At 42.6% G+C, this 18,811-nt stretch overlaps 2 protein-coding genes across 9 annotated transcripts in view; both read left to right on the top strand.

Annotated features, from left to right (window-relative positions):
• Positions 1 to 18,747, top strand: part of axin1 (axin 1) — a 39,195-nt gene extending 20,448 nt beyond the window's left edge. For 6 of the 8 annotated variants that reach the window (XM_030408418.1, XM_030408415.1, XM_030408417.1 and 3 more), the window contains 7 exons: positions 491 to 628; positions 10,099 to 10,634; positions 10,726 to 10,890; positions 11,065 to 11,313; positions 11,480 to 11,587; positions 14,370 to 14,519; positions 14,796 to 18,747. In XM_030408418.1, the coding sequence (XP_030264278.1) occupies positions 491 to 628; positions 10,099 to 10,634; positions 10,726 to 10,890; positions 11,065 to 11,313; positions 11,480 to 11,587; positions 14,370 to 14,519; positions 14,796 to 14,922 (1,473 nt within the window). In that variant the 3' untranslated portion in view covers positions 14,923 to 18,747. The remainder of the gene's footprint in view (positions 1 to 490; positions 629 to 10,098; positions 10,635 to 10,725; positions 10,891 to 11,064; positions 11,314 to 11,479; positions 11,588 to 14,369; positions 14,520 to 14,795) is intronic. The other 2 variants (XM_030408421.1, XM_030408422.1) reach the window with 2 other exon arrangements.
• LOC115575973 (zinc finger MYM-type protein 1-like) lies at positions 5,066 to 9,743 on the top strand. The gene is made up of 3 exons (XM_030408413.1): positions 5,066 to 5,498; positions 6,541 to 6,612; positions 7,000 to 9,743. The coding sequence occupies exons 1-3, from the start codon at positions 5,363 to 5,365 to the stop codon at positions 9,516 to 9,518; spliced, it is 2,727 nt and encodes a 908-aa protein (XP_030264273.1). The 5' UTR covers positions 5,066 to 5,362; the 3' UTR covers positions 9,519 to 9,743.
• Positions 18,748 to 18,811: the final 64 nt, after the last annotated feature.

Here is an 18,811-nt window from a genome sequence, read left to right as displayed (position 1 = left end):
TTTGTGAGGCACATTTTATCCTCATAAAATGCCTTACATAATGCATTCAGAAAGGCAAAAAGAGATTATGTATGTCACTTTAGATGTATGTTTCCTATTTAGAAATATGAAATGAAACAAAAGGTCGGTAACAGATCTAGATTGAATCCTCCTCGCTGCAGAGGATGTAGAACCTGCGAGGTAAATAATTTATGATGGGGAAAGTTAAACTCCAACCTCTCTTTCTATACCACACAGGAAGCATGGGAACACTGATTTCAGTGGTCTTGCTGCACGTTGTGTCACATTTAAACGTACGATCCCTTTTGGATGTTGACACTTGACACCGTCCTCTTAAATATTTCCTGCCTGTGTGTTTGAATCCCTTCATATGCTCACTGACAGGATGTAAAGGGGGGGTCAGGGTGTTAAAGCTGGGTCCGTATGGCGTTGACAGCAGTGCAGCGGTAGCAGAAATTCGGCGCTTACAGTTTGACGTGTCTTCCCCCAGCGCCCAAACCGGATTCCAAAGGATATACACGTGGAGCCGGAGAGGTTTGCTGCAGAGCTGATCAGCAGGCTGGAGGGCGTGCTGAGGGAGCGCGAGGCTGAGGAGAAACTGGAGGAGCGGCTGAAGAGAGTACGACTGGTATGTCCATTGTCCACTGTTAAAAAAACACAACTGGCTCCACTGTTTTGTTAATTTCGCTCAACACGTGTGCATGAGCAGCATCTTTCAGGCGATGTTGCAGAGGTTCACACTGTGGAGCCACTGTCTCCGCATCAAATTACATGAACACAATACAATGGAGGCTGCGCAGGGAAGGACAAGGAACACTCAATTTGTTTCTCAGAGTGATTCTGAGCTGCATTTTACTCGGTAAAGTCTCACATTCAGGTCATATGAAGCGCTGAATATTCCTGCCACCATGTGAGCTTCTGGTGACACCAGCTGAATAGCAATAGGTGCCATGGGGGAAAGAAAATTGGAGTATGGATCACTTAAGTAGAGGAGGTTTGGAGCTAAAGAAGCTGTTTTTAAATATCATTTTAAATCAGCCAGTTATTTATTTGATTAAAGATGCACTATGTAGTTTTCGGGACGAAGGAAAAAAATCTTTATTGATTGATTTTCATGACCGAATAAACAAACTCCCCTCAAAGAACAACACACTTTCATACTGTTTTGCTTGCAGCACCCTTTCTAGCTTTTAACATTCTCTGAGGACTGCTTGTTTATTCAGTTAAGAAGATGAATACATATTTTGTAATATTACCTTACATGTATTGAAAGCACCACCTTTCTGAGTCAGTTTTTATTTCACAAAACACCATAGTAAACCTTTAAATTACTGAAAACGCCCATTTTCACATCCAAATTCCTTATTTTATGTGAGAAATGTTATGAAAACCTAAAGGTATTCAGCTCACTATCATATAGCACTTGGTGATATGGCCATATAAAAATATTGTGATATTTTAGTCTTAAGCTGCACAAGAGAAACACTTCATAAATGCTTAGAGTGGGAAACAAAATCAAATATCATGATGTTTTTGACCAAATACCTGGATATCAATGTTATCGCTATGACTATTGCAGCAATGTATTTGTACTTTCACAAAATATATATAAAAAAAGAGATTTTTGATGAATAGTCGTCAGTAAAGGAAACTATTAGAGCAAGAAGAACAGTCTGGTATGTTCAGAAAATGACGACACTTCACTGTAATGCAGCCTTAAAAACCAGGAAAAGACACTTATGTTATATCACCATACAAAAATATCTAATACCTCACATGATATATGGTCTCATATCATGATAACAATATAATTTATATATATTGTCCAGCTGTACCATCACATATGACAAGGAAAAGCAGTCAATCTTCACATTTGACAAACTGGAATCAGACAATATTTGGCATTTTGCTTGAAAAAATAATTGATTATCAGAATGTTTGCTGATCAATCTGTCTGTCTGTCCAGTTAATTGATTAAGAAACTTGAGCTCTTGAGCTGTCATATTAAATATTAACTCCTGATGTGTTGGTCGGTGGCAGTTGTGTTGTTCTCACCAATCTTCTGTTCTGAGAATCTCATTTAAAATCCCCATTCTGATTTCAGATGACTCTTTTTTTTTCACCTGAATAACTCTGATTTACTTCATTAAAAGGATGATTAAATAAATTCTGATCATAGATAGTGGACTGAAAAGCAATTCCCAATAATGATTCCCAATAATCTCACCAAAGCCCGTTCCTGAGCCAGAAAGCAAGGTGTGTGTCTGGCCGTTGGGCTTAAAGTTTTTAGCAACAAAGGAGACTTAAATCCGTCTGGCCCTTAATGAAATTAATGAGGCTAGCCATTTGAACGGGGAATAAAAAAACATTATGAATCATTTGGAGAATTCAATCCTCGGCCTGTCAGCGATCTGGCTTTGTCGATGAATCGGATGGAGCACCTGCACGCTCGGCCACTTGTAAGCCCGGAACAGTGTGCTGCCTGTTTGATGTCACTTGAACGGTGATGAAATGGTTTGCCGCTACCACAAATGAAATCGCTCTCAGTGCACGGTGCCAAGTATTTAGTCTCAAGGCAGACAATTTATGTGGTTTTGGCCCTGAAAGGAGAGAAGCTGCCATCGCGCGGCCCGAGGTTTGCTTCACTGAAGCTGGCGGCGAGCTTGAAATGACTGCTGTCGTCAAGTGGAGCTCGAAATCATAGGTTTTAAAAACGATATGGTTATAAACATGAATGATTTATGTTGCAAAAGAAGAAATTCCACCATCTGCTTAAATATTGATGTTTTTATTTTATTGCTGAGGAAATCATCCGCAGGATTTCACGAGGATGTGAGCGACTAAACGTTCTGCCACTCTCCTGTCACACAGTCTGCTAAGAATTAAATCACGGCGCCACTTTAACGTAATCTTTTGCAACAACGGACCTTGTTGCCCAGCTATGCACTGGATCATTCACATAAACAAGAGCAGCAAAAGCAAATCAATAGTGAAATGACTCATGTGTTGAGGATGATCATTACTCGCTTGTCCGAGCGGGATTTCTATTTAGCGATAACAAGATAACGGAGCTTACAAGCATGTGTACTGTTCCACGTCAACAGGAGAGGCATCGTGTTGTGTAAATGAGCTTCTGTCGACTGTTATCAGTGAATCCACACCCACCACCTCTGTAACCTGTAAAACATCTCAACTGTCTGCTGTTGTCAAGGATTTTCATTTTCAAACACAAAGTGGGGGAAAATATGCTCAAAAGACAAAGATGATCTGGTTCCATGGAAAACGCATCAATTATTAAAAAAAACTGTGGATGCATGTGGATTCTCTTTACTATTATCCCTTAATTTAAGAATGCAGTGGGCACAGTGGAGTTAACTTTATGTACGAGCAGGATGATGTTTTGTTTGATACCGTTAAAGCAAATCGATGGCGAGCCCGGGGCGATGGCAACAAAAAGAGTTGGTTTGGCATGTTCAGAAGTGGAGGTTTTTATTGAATTATTAACATAACGGATAGAAAAAGTTTGGCCTTAGATATAAAAGTGAAGCTCCCACCTACTGTTGTCTTTCCACTATACGTCTTTCATCCCTCTCCTCCCTCTCTCTCGCTCTGCCAAAGTGTTTCTAACTTTAAAAAGCTCTGCTCACAACTCCAGCTGCCTTCAAACATGGTTTTGAAGATGTTATGTAGCGTCTTTTGAAAAACTCAAAACTAAGTTTCAAGCCTCAAGTTTACTTCATTTATAAAGCACTTTAAAGTACACTGGTTTTGCACCTGTGTCCTTAAAAGAAAGACATATGTTTACACACACTGTACAGGCATAAAGACATATGTGTGTATAATAAGACAAGATAGAAACACAAAAGGAAGTAGATACAAATAAGACAGGGGCAGGTTAAACACACAAGAAGCATCAACAAACTATATATGATATAAACGCGTGTATAGCAAATACATTTCGGCATTTTAATCTCTAAAAAAAGGTTTTCACATAGGCGCATATCAGGCAACCCACAATTTAAAACCTAATCAATCAGTTCAAGAAAGTTTCGTAGTCCACAAAACATTTCTGGAGCTTCACAGCAAAACACAGATGCAGCTTTCTCCCCAAAGAAATCAAACGCATGGAGGACTTGTTTTAGAACGTGATAAAACAACCTAAAAAAGCACAAAATGGCTCCATGCAGCTTGTCTGGTGTAATCCAAGTCTCCTGAAGCACTTGGATCCCAAATCGATGATGTTATTTGCACCCTCCACATGTAGCTGAGCCATTCCACCTAAACACTGGCTGCGCTTTCACCTTCTGCAGTGAGGTTTTGTATGGAAAAAATTATGTAAATCACATTTTTTGGGATTATGCTGTATGAGCTATATGGAGTTATTTCATGGTTTCACATTTTAAAACAAGACTGATCCACTCACAATAAGTCGTGTTTTGCTGTGAAGCTCCACAAACGTTTTGTGGACTACAGAAACTTAAACCGATTCCTGATCGACATGTTGGTGAGTAGATAATGACTGAATTTTCAGTTCTGAAATCGTTGATCCTTTAAAACCAGCCGGCACCATTTTGGACCGGTTGTAAATAGGAAACGGTGGCGTGAGAGATGCATGGATAGAGGAGAGTTACAGTAAGCTATATATTTAGTGATGCAGCGAACCACATTTCAGCTATGCAGCTCCAGGGAGTTGGGTTTAGTTATTCATTTCTTTGTAATGTCTGTAGCAGTGTTGGTGCTGCGACTTAACCATAACCAGTTCTACATGACTGAATCTCTCTATCTGCTGCTGTGTTTGTGTTTTATCGCTGCACGCCCTCCACTGCCTACAGTGTCTGCTTATCAAAATCCATTATGAATGCCTGCAGCGCCCCACCCCATGATTCCCCCCGGAGCGGATCCTGTCAGAGTGCGATTTTTGTCCCAGTCACTCAGAGCTGAAACTGTATCGGCTGCGCTCGTCGTACACATGAAACAACACAAATGTGCTGTGTGCATGCGTACAACACCCTGAATCTGATACTGTTTCATCCTTAGTGCAGGGCCGGGGTGGGTAATCGGGAGATTCGGGAGAATTCCCGGTGGGCCGCTTCACTTTCACTTCACTTCTGGGCCGGTCTGGAAATTTTTTTCATATATATTTTGTTGTTTTAATCTTCTCTTAAAAGCGCAGTGACACCGCAGCCTCTACCTGACAGCGCAGCCTCTGCATGGCAATAGATGGGTTGTACCATCTGAGGGCGACCCCTCCCCCCCCCCCGTCTCAAATACAGTTGGTTGGGTCCATAAAGCCTTTGTTTTCCAAATAGTTTTACCGGCAATTAGCTACCGACAGCCGCCGTCGCTATAAGCGTTAGTGACTATGGAAGGTAGGAAGAGGCCAGGAGGGGCTGAAAAGGCCAGATTGAGGAAAAGGAAGGCGTTGGAGGAGGGTGCTGCCAAATGTGCCAAGCTAACAGATATTTTTTTGAGAGGACAGACACAAGAAGTGGCCGCTGGTAAAGAGAGATCAGAGAACGGATCTGTGTCACCAGTCGGACAGTTTTGGCTAATTTGATCAAACTTTCTGTTGAACCTAATATAAATGATGGTGTAATGTTTTGAGTTAATCTAATGGTGCAAGACTAAAGTCTCACTCCTCATCTTTGTAACATATACATGGTTTGTCTTGACAAGAGTTGTCATAAGGACGCTAACACCGGTGAATTAACGTTAGCTGTGTGCTACTGTTTGCCTAGTCGGACACCCCGGTCAAACTGATCCAGTAAAGGGCCGCTGTGGCTGCAGGTTTTCATTCCAACCAAGCAAGAACACACCTGATCCAAAAAGTCAACTGTGTGAAGACAATTCATTTGATTGAATAAGTCGAGTCAGCTGTGTTCTTACTCGGTTGGAGTGAAATCCCTGCATCCACAGCGGCCCATCATGGATCAGTTCGAGACACCACTGGCGAGCTGCTGGTCGTCAAATGCTCATTAATACAACACATTCAGGACCGTACTTCCTGCCCTTCACAATAAAATGACATGCTTTAAAAGCTCCTAAATATGCTGAAAAGTCTTCTTAAATAAAAATTGATTATTAAATAATTTCCCAGTCATTAAAGTAATTCTATCTAATTTCCATTTTTAATGTAAACCACCACCACCTGACCTGCTCAGGCTGAGCATTGCCCCAACCGTTCTTACTGCTTTCTCTCATCAAGGTCACTTTCTTTTACTAATTAATAAAAGTATAAATGCCCATGTACAAATATGATGATTCTTAGTAGTGTGTAAGTTAGTTCTACTTCAACTTCAGTGGCAGTCACCCAGTAGAAGCACCAGCCCTAATCAGAAGCAGCGTGAATATTATGCTAACATCAGCCAATGTAGTATGAACCTATTCGCAAGCACAATAGAAAATTAATTGAAATATTACACCATTTGTATCACCCGATATATGGCAAATCACATAATTAAAAGAATATATATTGTTCAAATATTGATTAAAAAAACTCCAGTAAACCCAGTGAAATGACTCTTGATGTTTTTTGTGTAGCCTCTGAGCAGCAGATAAGCCAGTCTACTGCTGAAAGGGATGATGAAGAGGCCATGACTGCACAATGGACAGGTAGAGAGGATAACAGAGTAAACCATATAAAGTTATTTCATCTGAGATTAGATAACACACAGCAGAAGTGATGATAGATTCTATATCTATCTATCTATCTATCTATCTATCTATCTATATATCTATATATATATATATCTATCTATCTATCTATCTATCTATCTATCTATATATATATATATATATATATGTATGTATATATATATATATATACACACACACACACACACACATATATATATACACATATATATGATATCCAAATATTCAGAATGAAGTTAACATTAGGCTATAGATTCAAAGGTATGTTAGACTAAACAGAGTTCATTGCAGTCATGACATCACAGTGTCTATGCCCTTCTGCCTTTTAATTGCCATGCAATACAGATGAGTCAGATGCTGAGAGAGATGACAGTGAGATCATATCCAGGGAGACAGCAGAAGCCCAGCAGAAGATCCCAGAGGCTCAGGCAGATGCTAGTCTAGATGAAGAGAGTGATCATTTAGATTTTTTTGCTCATCCTCAAACACAGGATCTAGAGGTGTTTTTCAGTTACCATCCTCAGCAGCCCACAAAACACCCCCTACTGGCTAAGGTGTTTCACAGCAAACATGGTACCAACCGCAAGTGGTTGACATACAGTGAGAAAACACAATCACTCTATTGTTCTGTGTGTTTGGCATTTGCACCCTCTGCAAGTGATAGTCCTTTCATAAAGGGAGGTATGAAAACGTGGAAACATGTTCATCAGCGGATAGAGGAGCATGAGAAAAGTAAAATCCACAGAGATAGTGCTGATGCTTACTTTCTGTTGGCTCAAAGGGCAGATGTAAAAAGCCTTCTGGCTGGCAAACAAATGTCTTTACATCATGAGCAGGTGAAGAAGAAGCGTCAGGTGATGGAACGCATAGTAGATGTGATCAAAGTCATAGGCAAATGTGGACTTAGTTACAGAGGGGATAAAGCAGAGGCTGCTTATACACTTGAAAATACCGCTGTCAATCATGGCAACTTTCTGGAGTTGATGACACTTTTGAGCCGGTATGATCTGTGCCTTCAACAACACATGAGCAGTTGTATTGAGCAAAGCAGGAGGCATCATGACACTGGTGCAAAAGGAAGAGGTTCTCTTGTGACTCTGCTCTCAAAGGACATTGTTGGTAAAGTCGTGGATGTTCTCAGCCAAGTGATAAAGGGCAAGATTGCAGATGAGGTTAGAGAGGCGGGAATGTTTTCAGTTCAAATTGATACAACCCAAGATGTCACATCAAAGGACCAGTGTGCTGTCATTGTCAGATATGTCACAAATGCCATTCATGAGCGGTTGGTTGCTGTAGTGGACTGTGAAAAATCCACTGGCAAGTACTTGACAGAGCTACTGAAACACACATTAGAAAAACTCAACATTGACATTGGCACATGTGTGGGCAACTCCACTGATGGTGCAGCAAATATGCAGGGACAGTATAAAGGGTTCTCTGCATTTCTCTCTGAGCAGTCTCCAACACAGATTCATGTCTGGTGTTACGCACATGTTCTCAATCTGGTACTGGCAGACACAACAGGCAGTGTTATAGAAAGTGCATCTCTTTTTTCATTGCTTAATGAAGTGGCAGTTTTCCTCAGAGAGTCATATAAGCGCATGCAGAGGTGGGAAGAGACAAGTGAGGACAAACGTCACAGGAGACTGTGCCCAATAGGGGAAACAAGGTGGTGGGCTAAGGATCAGGCTCTCACTAAAGTCTTTGGGTGTTTTGGTAATCCCCAGGATGCATTGTATGTTGACCTGCTGCTGACCCTAGCCTCTGTTGAGGGAGATGGGAGTATGAAGCCAACAGTGAGGGTCAAAGCAAAGGGATACATTGAAAATCTTCAGAAATATGAGATTATCCTCACTGCTCAAGCCTTCCTCCGCATTTTCCAACATACATCCCCCCTGTCCAAGTACCTACAGACACAGGGAATGGATATCGTGACAGCTCAGCATCTGGTTGAGGGGACAGAGGATAACCTCAAAAAACATGTCAGGGACTTTGAGGGAGTGAAAGGAGCAGCTGATGAGTTTGTGAAGTGGGCCAATGAAAAGCTCCAAGAGATGGACAACTGTGAGCTAGCTGTGCAGACTGCACTACCAGAGAAGCGTGTCCGAAAAAAGAAAAGAATGCCAGGAGAGCTTTCAGATGATGACACAGTAGCGTCACCTGATGCTGCCTTTGAGGTGAATGTCCATAATGTCATTCTGGACACTGTGGCAGGTGGCATCAATAGGAGGTTTTCAGCAAATGCAAAACTTGCTTCAGATTTTGCTTGTCTTGACCCTAAAAACTTTCCTGAAATAAGGGCAAATGGGCTCCCCAACTCAGCGCTTAAGGAAATCAGCAAATGTCTGCTTAGGTTCGATGACAGAGCTACTGTTAGCACATTACATACTGAACTTTCTAGCCTGGCATCCCAGTGGGAGAGACTGAAGAAGTCCCTGCATGAAAGTTACACTGTCAGGACAGGTTGTGAGATGGAGAATGGACAGGAGGATAGTGGTGGACGGTCACATATGGAACCAGAGATGGAACTTGAGAGCAGGACCTGTTCTTCCTGCAAAAACTGTGCCATTTGTGTACATCAAATCCTCTCACAGTATAACCTCCTCACAGATGCTTACCATGTGATTGGGCTGGCATATAAGTTTCTGTTGACACTTTCCATCACTCAGGTTGCCTGTGAGAGAAGCTTCTCAACCTTAAAGTTTGTCAAAAATAGGCTACGAAGCTCAATGACACAGGACCACATGGAGGCTTTCATGCTAATGTGCACAGAGAAGGAAATCCTTATGTCTATAGACAATGACAAAGTGATAGACAAAGTTGCAGAAACCAGTGCATTGCTTAGGCGGCTATTGATGCTGTAGATACTGTTGGTGTTATTTGCAGTTTGCAAGTATAAACCAAAACAACTGTGCAACATGCCTCTCTGTAAGGAAGAATGATTATACAACTTTTTATTTCAAATGTTTAAATTTTAAGCGGGCATATCGTTCTATGTGAAATGGGCAACTGTTTTTTGTTAACTTGGTGAAAAAAAATTAAATTCTATACGTTTCAAACATGTTATGAATAAAACTACACGATAGTAAGAGCTGAACTGTTGCCTCATTTTATCAATTTCAACCATGAAAAAAGTGGGCCGGTCATGGGCCTGAAACTCCCGGGCTGAAAAGTGGCCCCACTCCGGCCCTGCCTTAGTGTGTCTCCAAACCTCTGCAGTAAGAATGGGAAGACACATGTAAGTCTATGGTGAAAATCTGCCATCTGCTGGTTGAAATAAGTGCAACACATGCTGCCTTATGGAAAAAAAAACCCTTAGTTGTTTCAAATGTGTAAAGAATGAGCTGTTGGATGTGACACGCCGCAGATGTTCTTTGGATTTACACAATTTTATTCCAAAATTACATAGTAATGTTTTGTTGTGTGTGTGTTTTTACTCTACAGGAAGAGGAAGGTGATGAAGTCATGTCCGTATCAACATCATTTTACAGTCACAGGCTCCCACCTGGTGCTTATCCGCAGAATTACAACCCGCGCTACGCTGACACGACCTACCCTTTAATGAGAGACGCTCACGAGGAGAACCCTGAGAGCATCCTGGACGACCACGTCCAGCGCGTCATGAAGACTCCCGGCTGCCAGTCACCGGGCACCGGCCGCCACTCTCCCAAGTCGCGCTCACCTGACGGTTTACCAGGGGGCAAAGGGATGGGACTTGGAACGGCGCTGGGCTCGGGCCAGGGTAAACATCAATCCAGGCACGGTCTGAAGGGCGACACCAGCCACCTGTACCACCACAAACACGTGCACCACATCCACCACACAGGCGTCGGGAAGCCGAGAGAGCAGGTGGAGGCTGAGGCGGCCATGCGCGTGCACGGTGGCTTACCCTGGAGCGCGGAGGCGAGTCATTACGGATCAAAGTCTCGCAGCTACGCAGACGGCATGGGATCCAGCTCGATGGAGCATGCAGGGTATAGGTATGCACCAACTATAAGCACCATTAGTTTTTCCGAAAATGCTTGTTTTTTTTGCTTCTTACCCACCAGTTGTTTTTTTGTCATTATTCAGCAGCAAAGGTGGCGCACAGTGTAAAAGAGCGTTCAAGAAAGGTGAGGAGGTGCGGCCTTATGACATGCCGGCGCCTGCAGAGGAGATGGAGAAAAACCAGAAGATCCTTTTGTGGCTGATGGAAGGACAGAAGGAAATGGTTCAACATAAGAGGAGCCCGTACGGGTCAGTGATGACACTTAACTTTTTTGCTCTTTGTTAGCAGAGAGGATGTTACTGTTTTTATTGTCCGGAGTGAAAGTGATAGAAGAGTAAGACCTGACTAAGAAGAATAAAACCCTCCTTGCATCCTCTTTCTTTGTTTAGTTTGATTAATTAAGTCATAACTTAACATTTTAGGAGTACCACTGGGTCTAAGAGGACATCGGGCCATGAGGGATCCCGTCCCAGTGCGACGGAGCGGCCGGGGCCGGTGCACCCGTGCGTCGGCACCCAGCTGCGCAACAACGTGCAGCCGTCCCACCCTTTCATCCAGGATCCCACCATGCCCCCCAACCCGGCTCCCAGCCCCCTCATCCAGCTAGAGGAGGTGCGCCGGCGGCTTGAGGAGGAGAAGATAAAGTCTGGGACGATACAGCCCAAGCAAAGGTAAGTTGCCCAGTTAATCTGAGACGTTTTTTCAACTTGATCCATACGGGAAGATGCCGGAGCTTTCCTTTTATTCTGTCGTTAAAGTGAAACCCTTTTGTTGTGTAGCCTGTGTGCTCCTCGGGGCTGCTCTGTGTCTAACTGCTGGGGTTGTTCGGTCCCTCAGGTATGTGATGGAGGTGATCCAGAGGGGTCGCACCGCAGTCAGGCCTGCACTGTTCCCTCCGCTCAGCGTGGTGCCCGCCGTTTCTGACAGCGAGCTCTCCGAGCCCGAGTATGTCCAGCACCAGCAACTTTTTTTCCCCACTATCTCCAAACACCCCGTAATCCCCATAAGTCACGGCACCCACACGTCACCTCCCATCCTCATTACTGGTAGATTAGTGACCCAGAATGATGTGGGTTGTTTGTTTGTTTGTTTTTTTTCAAATCTGTAATGAGCATTTTCCTTTCCTAATCCCCTCCTCTGTGTGCTGCATCTGTAGAGTCATGATGTAACGTCCCGCACTCCATCAGGGAGTTTGTTTGAATGTGTAATCCTGTCTAGTTTTTCATGCATTCATTCATGTATGGATGAACCTTATCAACTTAAAATGGAGGCTGTTATTGCTTTTACACAACAAGGTGTCCAAAGAAAGAATGAACAAGATTATTAGAGGCAAAGAATGGCATCATGTGAAGTCTGTTATTAGTGATCTGTTCTGTGACAGGTATTGTGCAATTTGAAATACTCGACAAGACTTAACTACTACTACTGTTAACTAGCGTACTTCTCCACAAGACCTGATGGCGTATCTGCTCCCTCGATGGTTGTTTCCCATCAAGACCAGAACGAGGATCACAGACGAAAGTTGAAGTGTTCTTGCTGAGGCTGAAGTGTTGCAGGAGAGGGTCGGCTTTTTGATGTTTTTTCTGTCAGAAAGGCGTTTTCCGTTTGATGTTCGACTGCCCTCTCAGACGGCTACTTAACAGATGGAGGGGGAAAAAAGGCAGAAGTGTGTAAGAGGCAGATGAAAGGCAGATTACGTTGGCGCTGCCGGAAGAGTGAAGCCCGCTCTCGGAGCGCTGAGGGCTGTGAAGAGGTTCGGGACTCGGTGCGAACCTGGATCACAACTGAATGACCTCTCAGCGCTCCCAACGTCTAACCTTTTAGAATGTCAGAAGCAACAAAATGAAAGGTTTCTAGATTTGAAAGAACCCTGGTGGTGATGTGTCGAGTTGCAGTCTCACTTTTAGGAAAAAAATGGAACAAAGAGCATCAGACATAAAAGTATAAAGCAGCAAAAACGGATGATTTAATTCGCAGAGCACTGCCAGAAAGAATCCAGTAAAGCAAATGATGTATTTCTTTACATTGTGCAATAAGAGTATACAGAGGTGGCCGTTAGTTTTTGTGTATACAGACAGCTGAAAGCACTTCGAAACATGATGTTTGATATGCAAGTTCCGGCATCAGGGGTGAGTTTATTCAGTCACACTGAATCTAAAAATATCTGCGTAATGTCGGGTTTGACGGAGTTGCGACTCAGACAAGGAGGGACGTAAATTGACGTAAATTGCAGCAGTTGGATGCGAGGGGTGAAGTACCTTCTTTGCCTCCATGAGATGTTTGTCGCAGCTGCTGCACCACCTAATCTACATTTCTACCGTCAAACTGGCCTCCTCCTACATGCCGGCATCTGTTAGAGGAGGAACAGATAGATGCAGCATGGTACAAGTATTTGTACTGAATATTAGTCTGAACCCTTTAGTAACTTGATCCCTCGCAGGCCAGTCTGTCCATTTCCAGCGACCATAAACAGTTTTTGTGGTTGTACAAGTTGGTACAAAGCACATGAGATCACAGGGGATAACATTATCTCACTGTGCATTCGTGGCACACCCACAGGCTGCTGGTAGAAGCATTACAGGGCCTCTCCCACCCAGAGGAAGTCGTGAATACTCGAGAACACCCATTTACTAAAATTGCCAGCGAGCGAGTCTTAGATGTTAATTTAACCAGTTCCGCTCGGTGGTTTTCAGTCCTGCAGGCTCTTAGCGGTTTACCGTTATTTGCTGAGGGTTTGAGATATCTCTTGCTTTTCATCTGGATCCATTTCCTCCCATCTAGGAAATGGCAAAACCTGTTTCCTGGATACCTATTATTCTTGTGTTGTTCTGGTTCTCTACAGTAGCTGCACTTCAGTTCATTTACGTATGACCCGATCATCCTGTGGTCATGATGCTCGCCATTTTCCTTGTTTACCGTGTTGTTTGTGTGTCCTGTCTATATTAAGCCGTCCTTAGATGGCCCCTCGGTGTTGTTTACCTCCGGAACTGATTATTGAAAGACTCTGCTTTTTTTTTTTTTTTTTGTTCACTGGTCCTGATCTAAAAACCTGTCCGACTTGTTCAGAACTCGAGTCAGTCAGCCGGCATGTGAACCAGAAAACACGAGCACGGACGTTAGCCTGCGTCGCTCCGCTCACCGCCTGTAATGTGATTGCACATATTGATCGGAAACCCTTTACGATGCAGAGTATAGTCTGACATCAGTACATCATTCCCTGTGAGGCTGTGTTTACATCTTTCACTAAAAAAATACAAGAGTTACTGTCGGACTAAATCATTCCTCTTCATTTTATTTGACTTATTTAATTTGTCCATCCTTTTTCTGTAATACAGGGTTTGAAATGAGTGTTTAGGGCTGCAACTAACGCTTATTTTCATTTTTGCTTTAATCTAAAGATTAATTTTTTTAATTAATCGATCAGTGTTTCCCAAAGCCCAAGATCGACATCCTCAAATATCTTTGTTTGTCGCAGTTCTCCTCCTAATCACATTTAAGAAGCTGAAATCCAGATAATCTTGACTTTTTTTTCTTAAAATATACTCAAACTGATGAATGGATTGTCAAAACATTTGGATTACTTCAATGGTTGACAGCTAATCCATTAATCGTTGCAGCTCTGATTGTTAGTTTCCCCACAGTCTCTCATGAATGTGAGCATGTCTGTAATTTATCGTTCCCATTAGTCCCTCTGTTTCTAAATAGCTGTCTCTCTTTCCCCTCGCAGACATAAAGCCACTAAAAAGCAGCCGTGTGAGAACATCACTGTGGCGTATTACTTCTGTGAGGAGCTCATACCGTACAGGACGTCTGTCAAAGGGAGGATCGTCACACTGGGCCAGTTCAAAGAACTGCTAACGAAGAAGGGAAATTACAGGTGAGAGTGTTTGATTTAGATTGACATTTTTTACAAGAGACTCGACACAGCTCTGATATCAGCGATGAGAATTGTCTGTTGAATGTTATTAGAGCTGTCGTTATCTGTTAAACATGCACACCGGTTAAATACACTCGTCAGGTGGCTGGTGTAGAATTAGCCTCTCTTCAAATGTTACAATCACTGTCCAACACTGGTTTCTGATGTAACATTAAGATGGATAAGTTTGAGTGAACGTCACAGCTGGAGAATTTAAACTCTTCGCTCTGTTTTCAGGTATTATTTCAAGAAGGTAAGCGACGAGTTTGACTGCGGGGTGGTGTTCGAAGAGGTACGCGAAGATGACGCTATCTTGCCCATCTTCGAGGAGAAGATTATCGGGAAGGTTGAAAAAATCGATTGAAGTGCGAACGTCGAAGGAGGAAAGGGTTGAAAAGAAGCCGGCGAGTGATAGGTCGAGGAGCAATTTGGAAGGTCAGGGAGCGATTGGAAGGCGAAGAGGAAGTGCTGTGGGATTGAAACCCGGAGGAGCGGAGCAGAAAGTGATACAGTAGAAGTGGATCTGAGCGAAGCAGTGACCACAGCAGATGACTTTTTAATGCTTGACAGCACCGCTGCAGTGATGTCGGACTAGAAGAGGAAGAAAAAAAAGACCTCATTCACTTCATCTGGAGTGTAATGTAGCATTGTAAAGTTTACTAGATGAATGAAGAACAAAAGTGCTACTAAAGCTACATATTTTTGATATGATGTATCAGAAGGTGTCCTTTCTGAAGTAACCACACTTGTAATTTTTATATGTATTGGTACTAGATGTGTACAGTTTGTGTTAAAAGATAACAAGATTTTATATCTATTTAAGTATTTAAAATGCTCATTTTCACTCCCATTGAAGCAGGAGTGTCGCCCCTGGTGAAGACGATCAAAACCCTAGAAAGGGTTGATTTTTGTTTTGTTTTGATTCGTTCATTGTTCAAGAGTCTTCTGGACTCTAATGTTCATGTTCCTCTTAGCGCTTTTACTACTTTACTCACAGTCCTTTGTTTTTGTTTCAGTCAGGCTGCACTTTCATCGTATTTTATACCACTGACCACGTAGGCTGCAGCACCAAACACGAGTGACCAGAAAAATAGAAACACCTCTACAGCGCACTGCGATCCTGGACAACAGTGTGTGCTCAGTGTCTTTATAATAAGAAGATGATGGTGTTTTATCATCATAAATAAAAGGGCCGATGTTCAGGAATATATTCAAAAACACTCAGAAATCTACAAAAAATCTTCAAAATGTGAGGAAATAACAACAACCCTCCCCTGGCTGCCGAGCTCCCAGTCCAACCTGCTACAGTAGCTGAGCTAACTAGCTAACTGCAGCTACATGTAGCAGCAGTTAGCGGTCACCCCGATTCTATATTTTGCATATGAATTTTCTAAGTGGAGTGGATTCAGTTCATCATAAATTGAACGATGTAACCTTCACAAACGTATTTTGTATGTGGGGGCGTCGTTGTGTTTGGTTGCACGACTGCACGCTGTACTGGATGTTTCTATTCTGCTGGTCATTTGGTGTGAGCTGCGTGTGAATGTAGCTGATGGCCATGTTTGTCTTTTAGTGCGTTGTCTCTAACCGAACCCAGTTGGAAGTTATGAAATAGCACAGTCGATGCAATAATGCAGTAAAATGTGAAATGATTGGAAACGTGAACTATGCAAGTCGGTTTATAGTTTAGTCCCCGTAATCCAAAAAAAACAAACAGTTTATTGGCCTTTTATCTTAACTAACTCCGTATATAGGCAACATTAGAAAAATGTTCAAAATAACTGAAGGCTACTCGTGACAAGAGTCAGGTTATTAAAAACCTGTTTGAAAAAATGTCTCCTAATTTAACTTGATCCATTGGGCTGAGATTTCAGTCGGGTTGAGGCTGTTTTTAATGATTTAATCTTGATCGGGGCTGAGTAATTTCACCTTTTTTTTTTTTTTTAAATCAGCTGATGAAAATGTGGATAATTTCTCTTCGGAGGCCAGTTTGCCAATTTATTTAATTCCACTTCTATCACTGAACTGCTTATTGCTCAGTTCATAAAAATCAAGTACTGCCCGCAAGCATTAGAGTGCGTGTGAAATACAAGAGCAGCTGTTCAGCCTGCAGACACGCGCGTGCATACGAGTTCAAGTCCCTGCGGCACGGCGAGGCCCTCGAGTGTGTTCATGAGAGGTCGTATCACAGCATTTGAATGAGAAGTCTCCAGAATGTCGTTAGAATACAACCAGCACGTTGAAAGTCACATAAACGCGTATTCAAAACGCGCTGTAATGTAAGAGCTTGACCACAGCAGGGTTCAGCTGATGAGGGCTAATGTACACTGAATTGTTGCACTTTTATGTTAACGTCAAGTCGTTTTTATTTTCCCTCCCCAGCTTTTCGATGTTTATCTCTGATCTCCAAGACTAACCATCCCCCGGGGCGCTGACACTCCGACCGTCGAGCAATGTGAGGACAGTCGGTGAGCGTCTCTTGCTCTTGTTGTTGCGGTGTCTTTTTTTGGCAGAAATCACTCTCGATTTGGCTGTTGAGCTAAGCGAACCAGTGCACAAGAAGAGAAACGGAAAAAGAAAGCGAAACCCCATCGAACCTGTTGCAACTACGTTTTCACCCATCTTAGCAGTTTCCCCTTATTTCGTCTCTTTGCCCGACTTTTTAAAACAACAGTTTGAAAGTCTTAGTCCAAGTCTTTAACAAATACAGACTACCACCACCTGGTGGTATGGAGAGGTACTACTCTCACACAAGTGCAGAACTGGTGCGATTTTACGTTCTACGCTTTGTGCTGCGTTCAAGTGCAGCTTCTGGCCGTGGCATCACAATCGGCCCTTGTCGCCGCCGGTGCTGTTGTTGTCGGTTTGGTGTGTCGGGGCCCTTTTAAACTTTTTAATCACTGCTTAGTTGATCGATCAATCAAGAGGAGCTGATCTCTAACCTGTTAGCCTTCTGTAGCTTGTCACAGCTACATCTTTGTGCCTGGCAGGAATGAATTGTTTAGCGCTAAAAGATCTACTTTTGTTAGATCACGTTACACCAAAGAGAAAAAAAGTAGACGGTGTGTTCCATCTGTTGGCCCGCTCTTGAATTAACCCTCTCACGTCGATATTCCCCTTCATTTTTATGGCAGCACTTATTATTTGTGATCATGAAAACACTGAAGCTCTCGCATGAAAGGCTAGAATGGTTTTTATAATAGAAAAGATGCTTACGGTTGCAGTTTGAAGCAGCTATCAGCTTGCAGGGCATTTAGATCTTTTTTTTATTATTGCAACACTGAAAAATATTCCTCGACCCAATTTATATTTCCCGTCCCTTCTTAATTTAGCCACGTAAAAGATAATCTGGCGTTGGGGGAAAAAAGCACACATTGAAATGAAATTAAAGTCCTGGCGCCGTCAGCTGGAGAAGCCACGCGACATCAAGATTCAAGGCCGCCATGTTGTTGTTTGTTTTGTTTCTGTACCCCGTCACTGTGCTGGAGTCCACAGTGACGAGCGCACTTCAATAAGAGCCTTTTCTTTTGTTACGGAACAAGAGGCAGAAAGACAAGTGGGCCTTGAAACCAGAGTGCTGTATCGTCCTTGTCGTCGCAAAGAGAAACCCAGGGGAGGAACGTCTCCTGGTTGGAGATGCTGGGCTTCTTTGGTGCTGCCTTTTTTTTTTTTTCTTTGACTCCTAACTTAAATCAATTTAATACATGTCGTGTATTTCACTCTTTTCTTTGGAGTATATGATCAAGTTAAATACTACATGTGGTTGTATTGATTATTTTATTATTTCTTTTGAATAAAGAGCATCAAATCTGTTATGATTCTTACTGTGAAAGCCCCGAAATTAAACTCCACTTATTTAGGATCAATGAAATGTATATAATAAACATCAGAGTGCCTTTATTACTATGCTAATGATGTCTGCTGTGCGACTTTCAGACCGATGTGGGGATATAAAAACCAGGGACTTGCTTCTTATTTGTTTGTTTTTTTAGACATTTTCTTATTATTTTCTCTCATTTAATGTTTGTCACTATTCCACCTTTTTTCTATGTAAATATGTAACTTAACTTGTCATGAACCAGCAGCCCAGTCAGCACATTCGGTACCCTGGACCTGTTTCTGTTCACGTTAACTAGCATGGTTACCATTTGAAAGGTACCTGGACAAATAAATACATGCAATAAACCAGCACCTGAGTTCTGAGTGTACTTGACCCAACCTTCATCCGCCCGCCTGCTGTCAGGAACCTGCCA

The sequence above is a fragment of the Sparus aurata genome, chromosome 23 (assembly GCF_900880675.1).
Source record: "Sparus aurata chromosome 23, fSpaAur1.1, whole genome shotgun sequence".
In the NCBI taxonomy this organism is placed as follows: domain Eukaryota; kingdom Metazoa; phylum Chordata; class Actinopteri; order Spariformes; family Sparidae; genus Sparus; species Sparus aurata.
The sequence above is the reverse complement of the archived record's forward strand: the minus strand, read 5'-3'. Positions and strand labels throughout refer to the sequence as shown.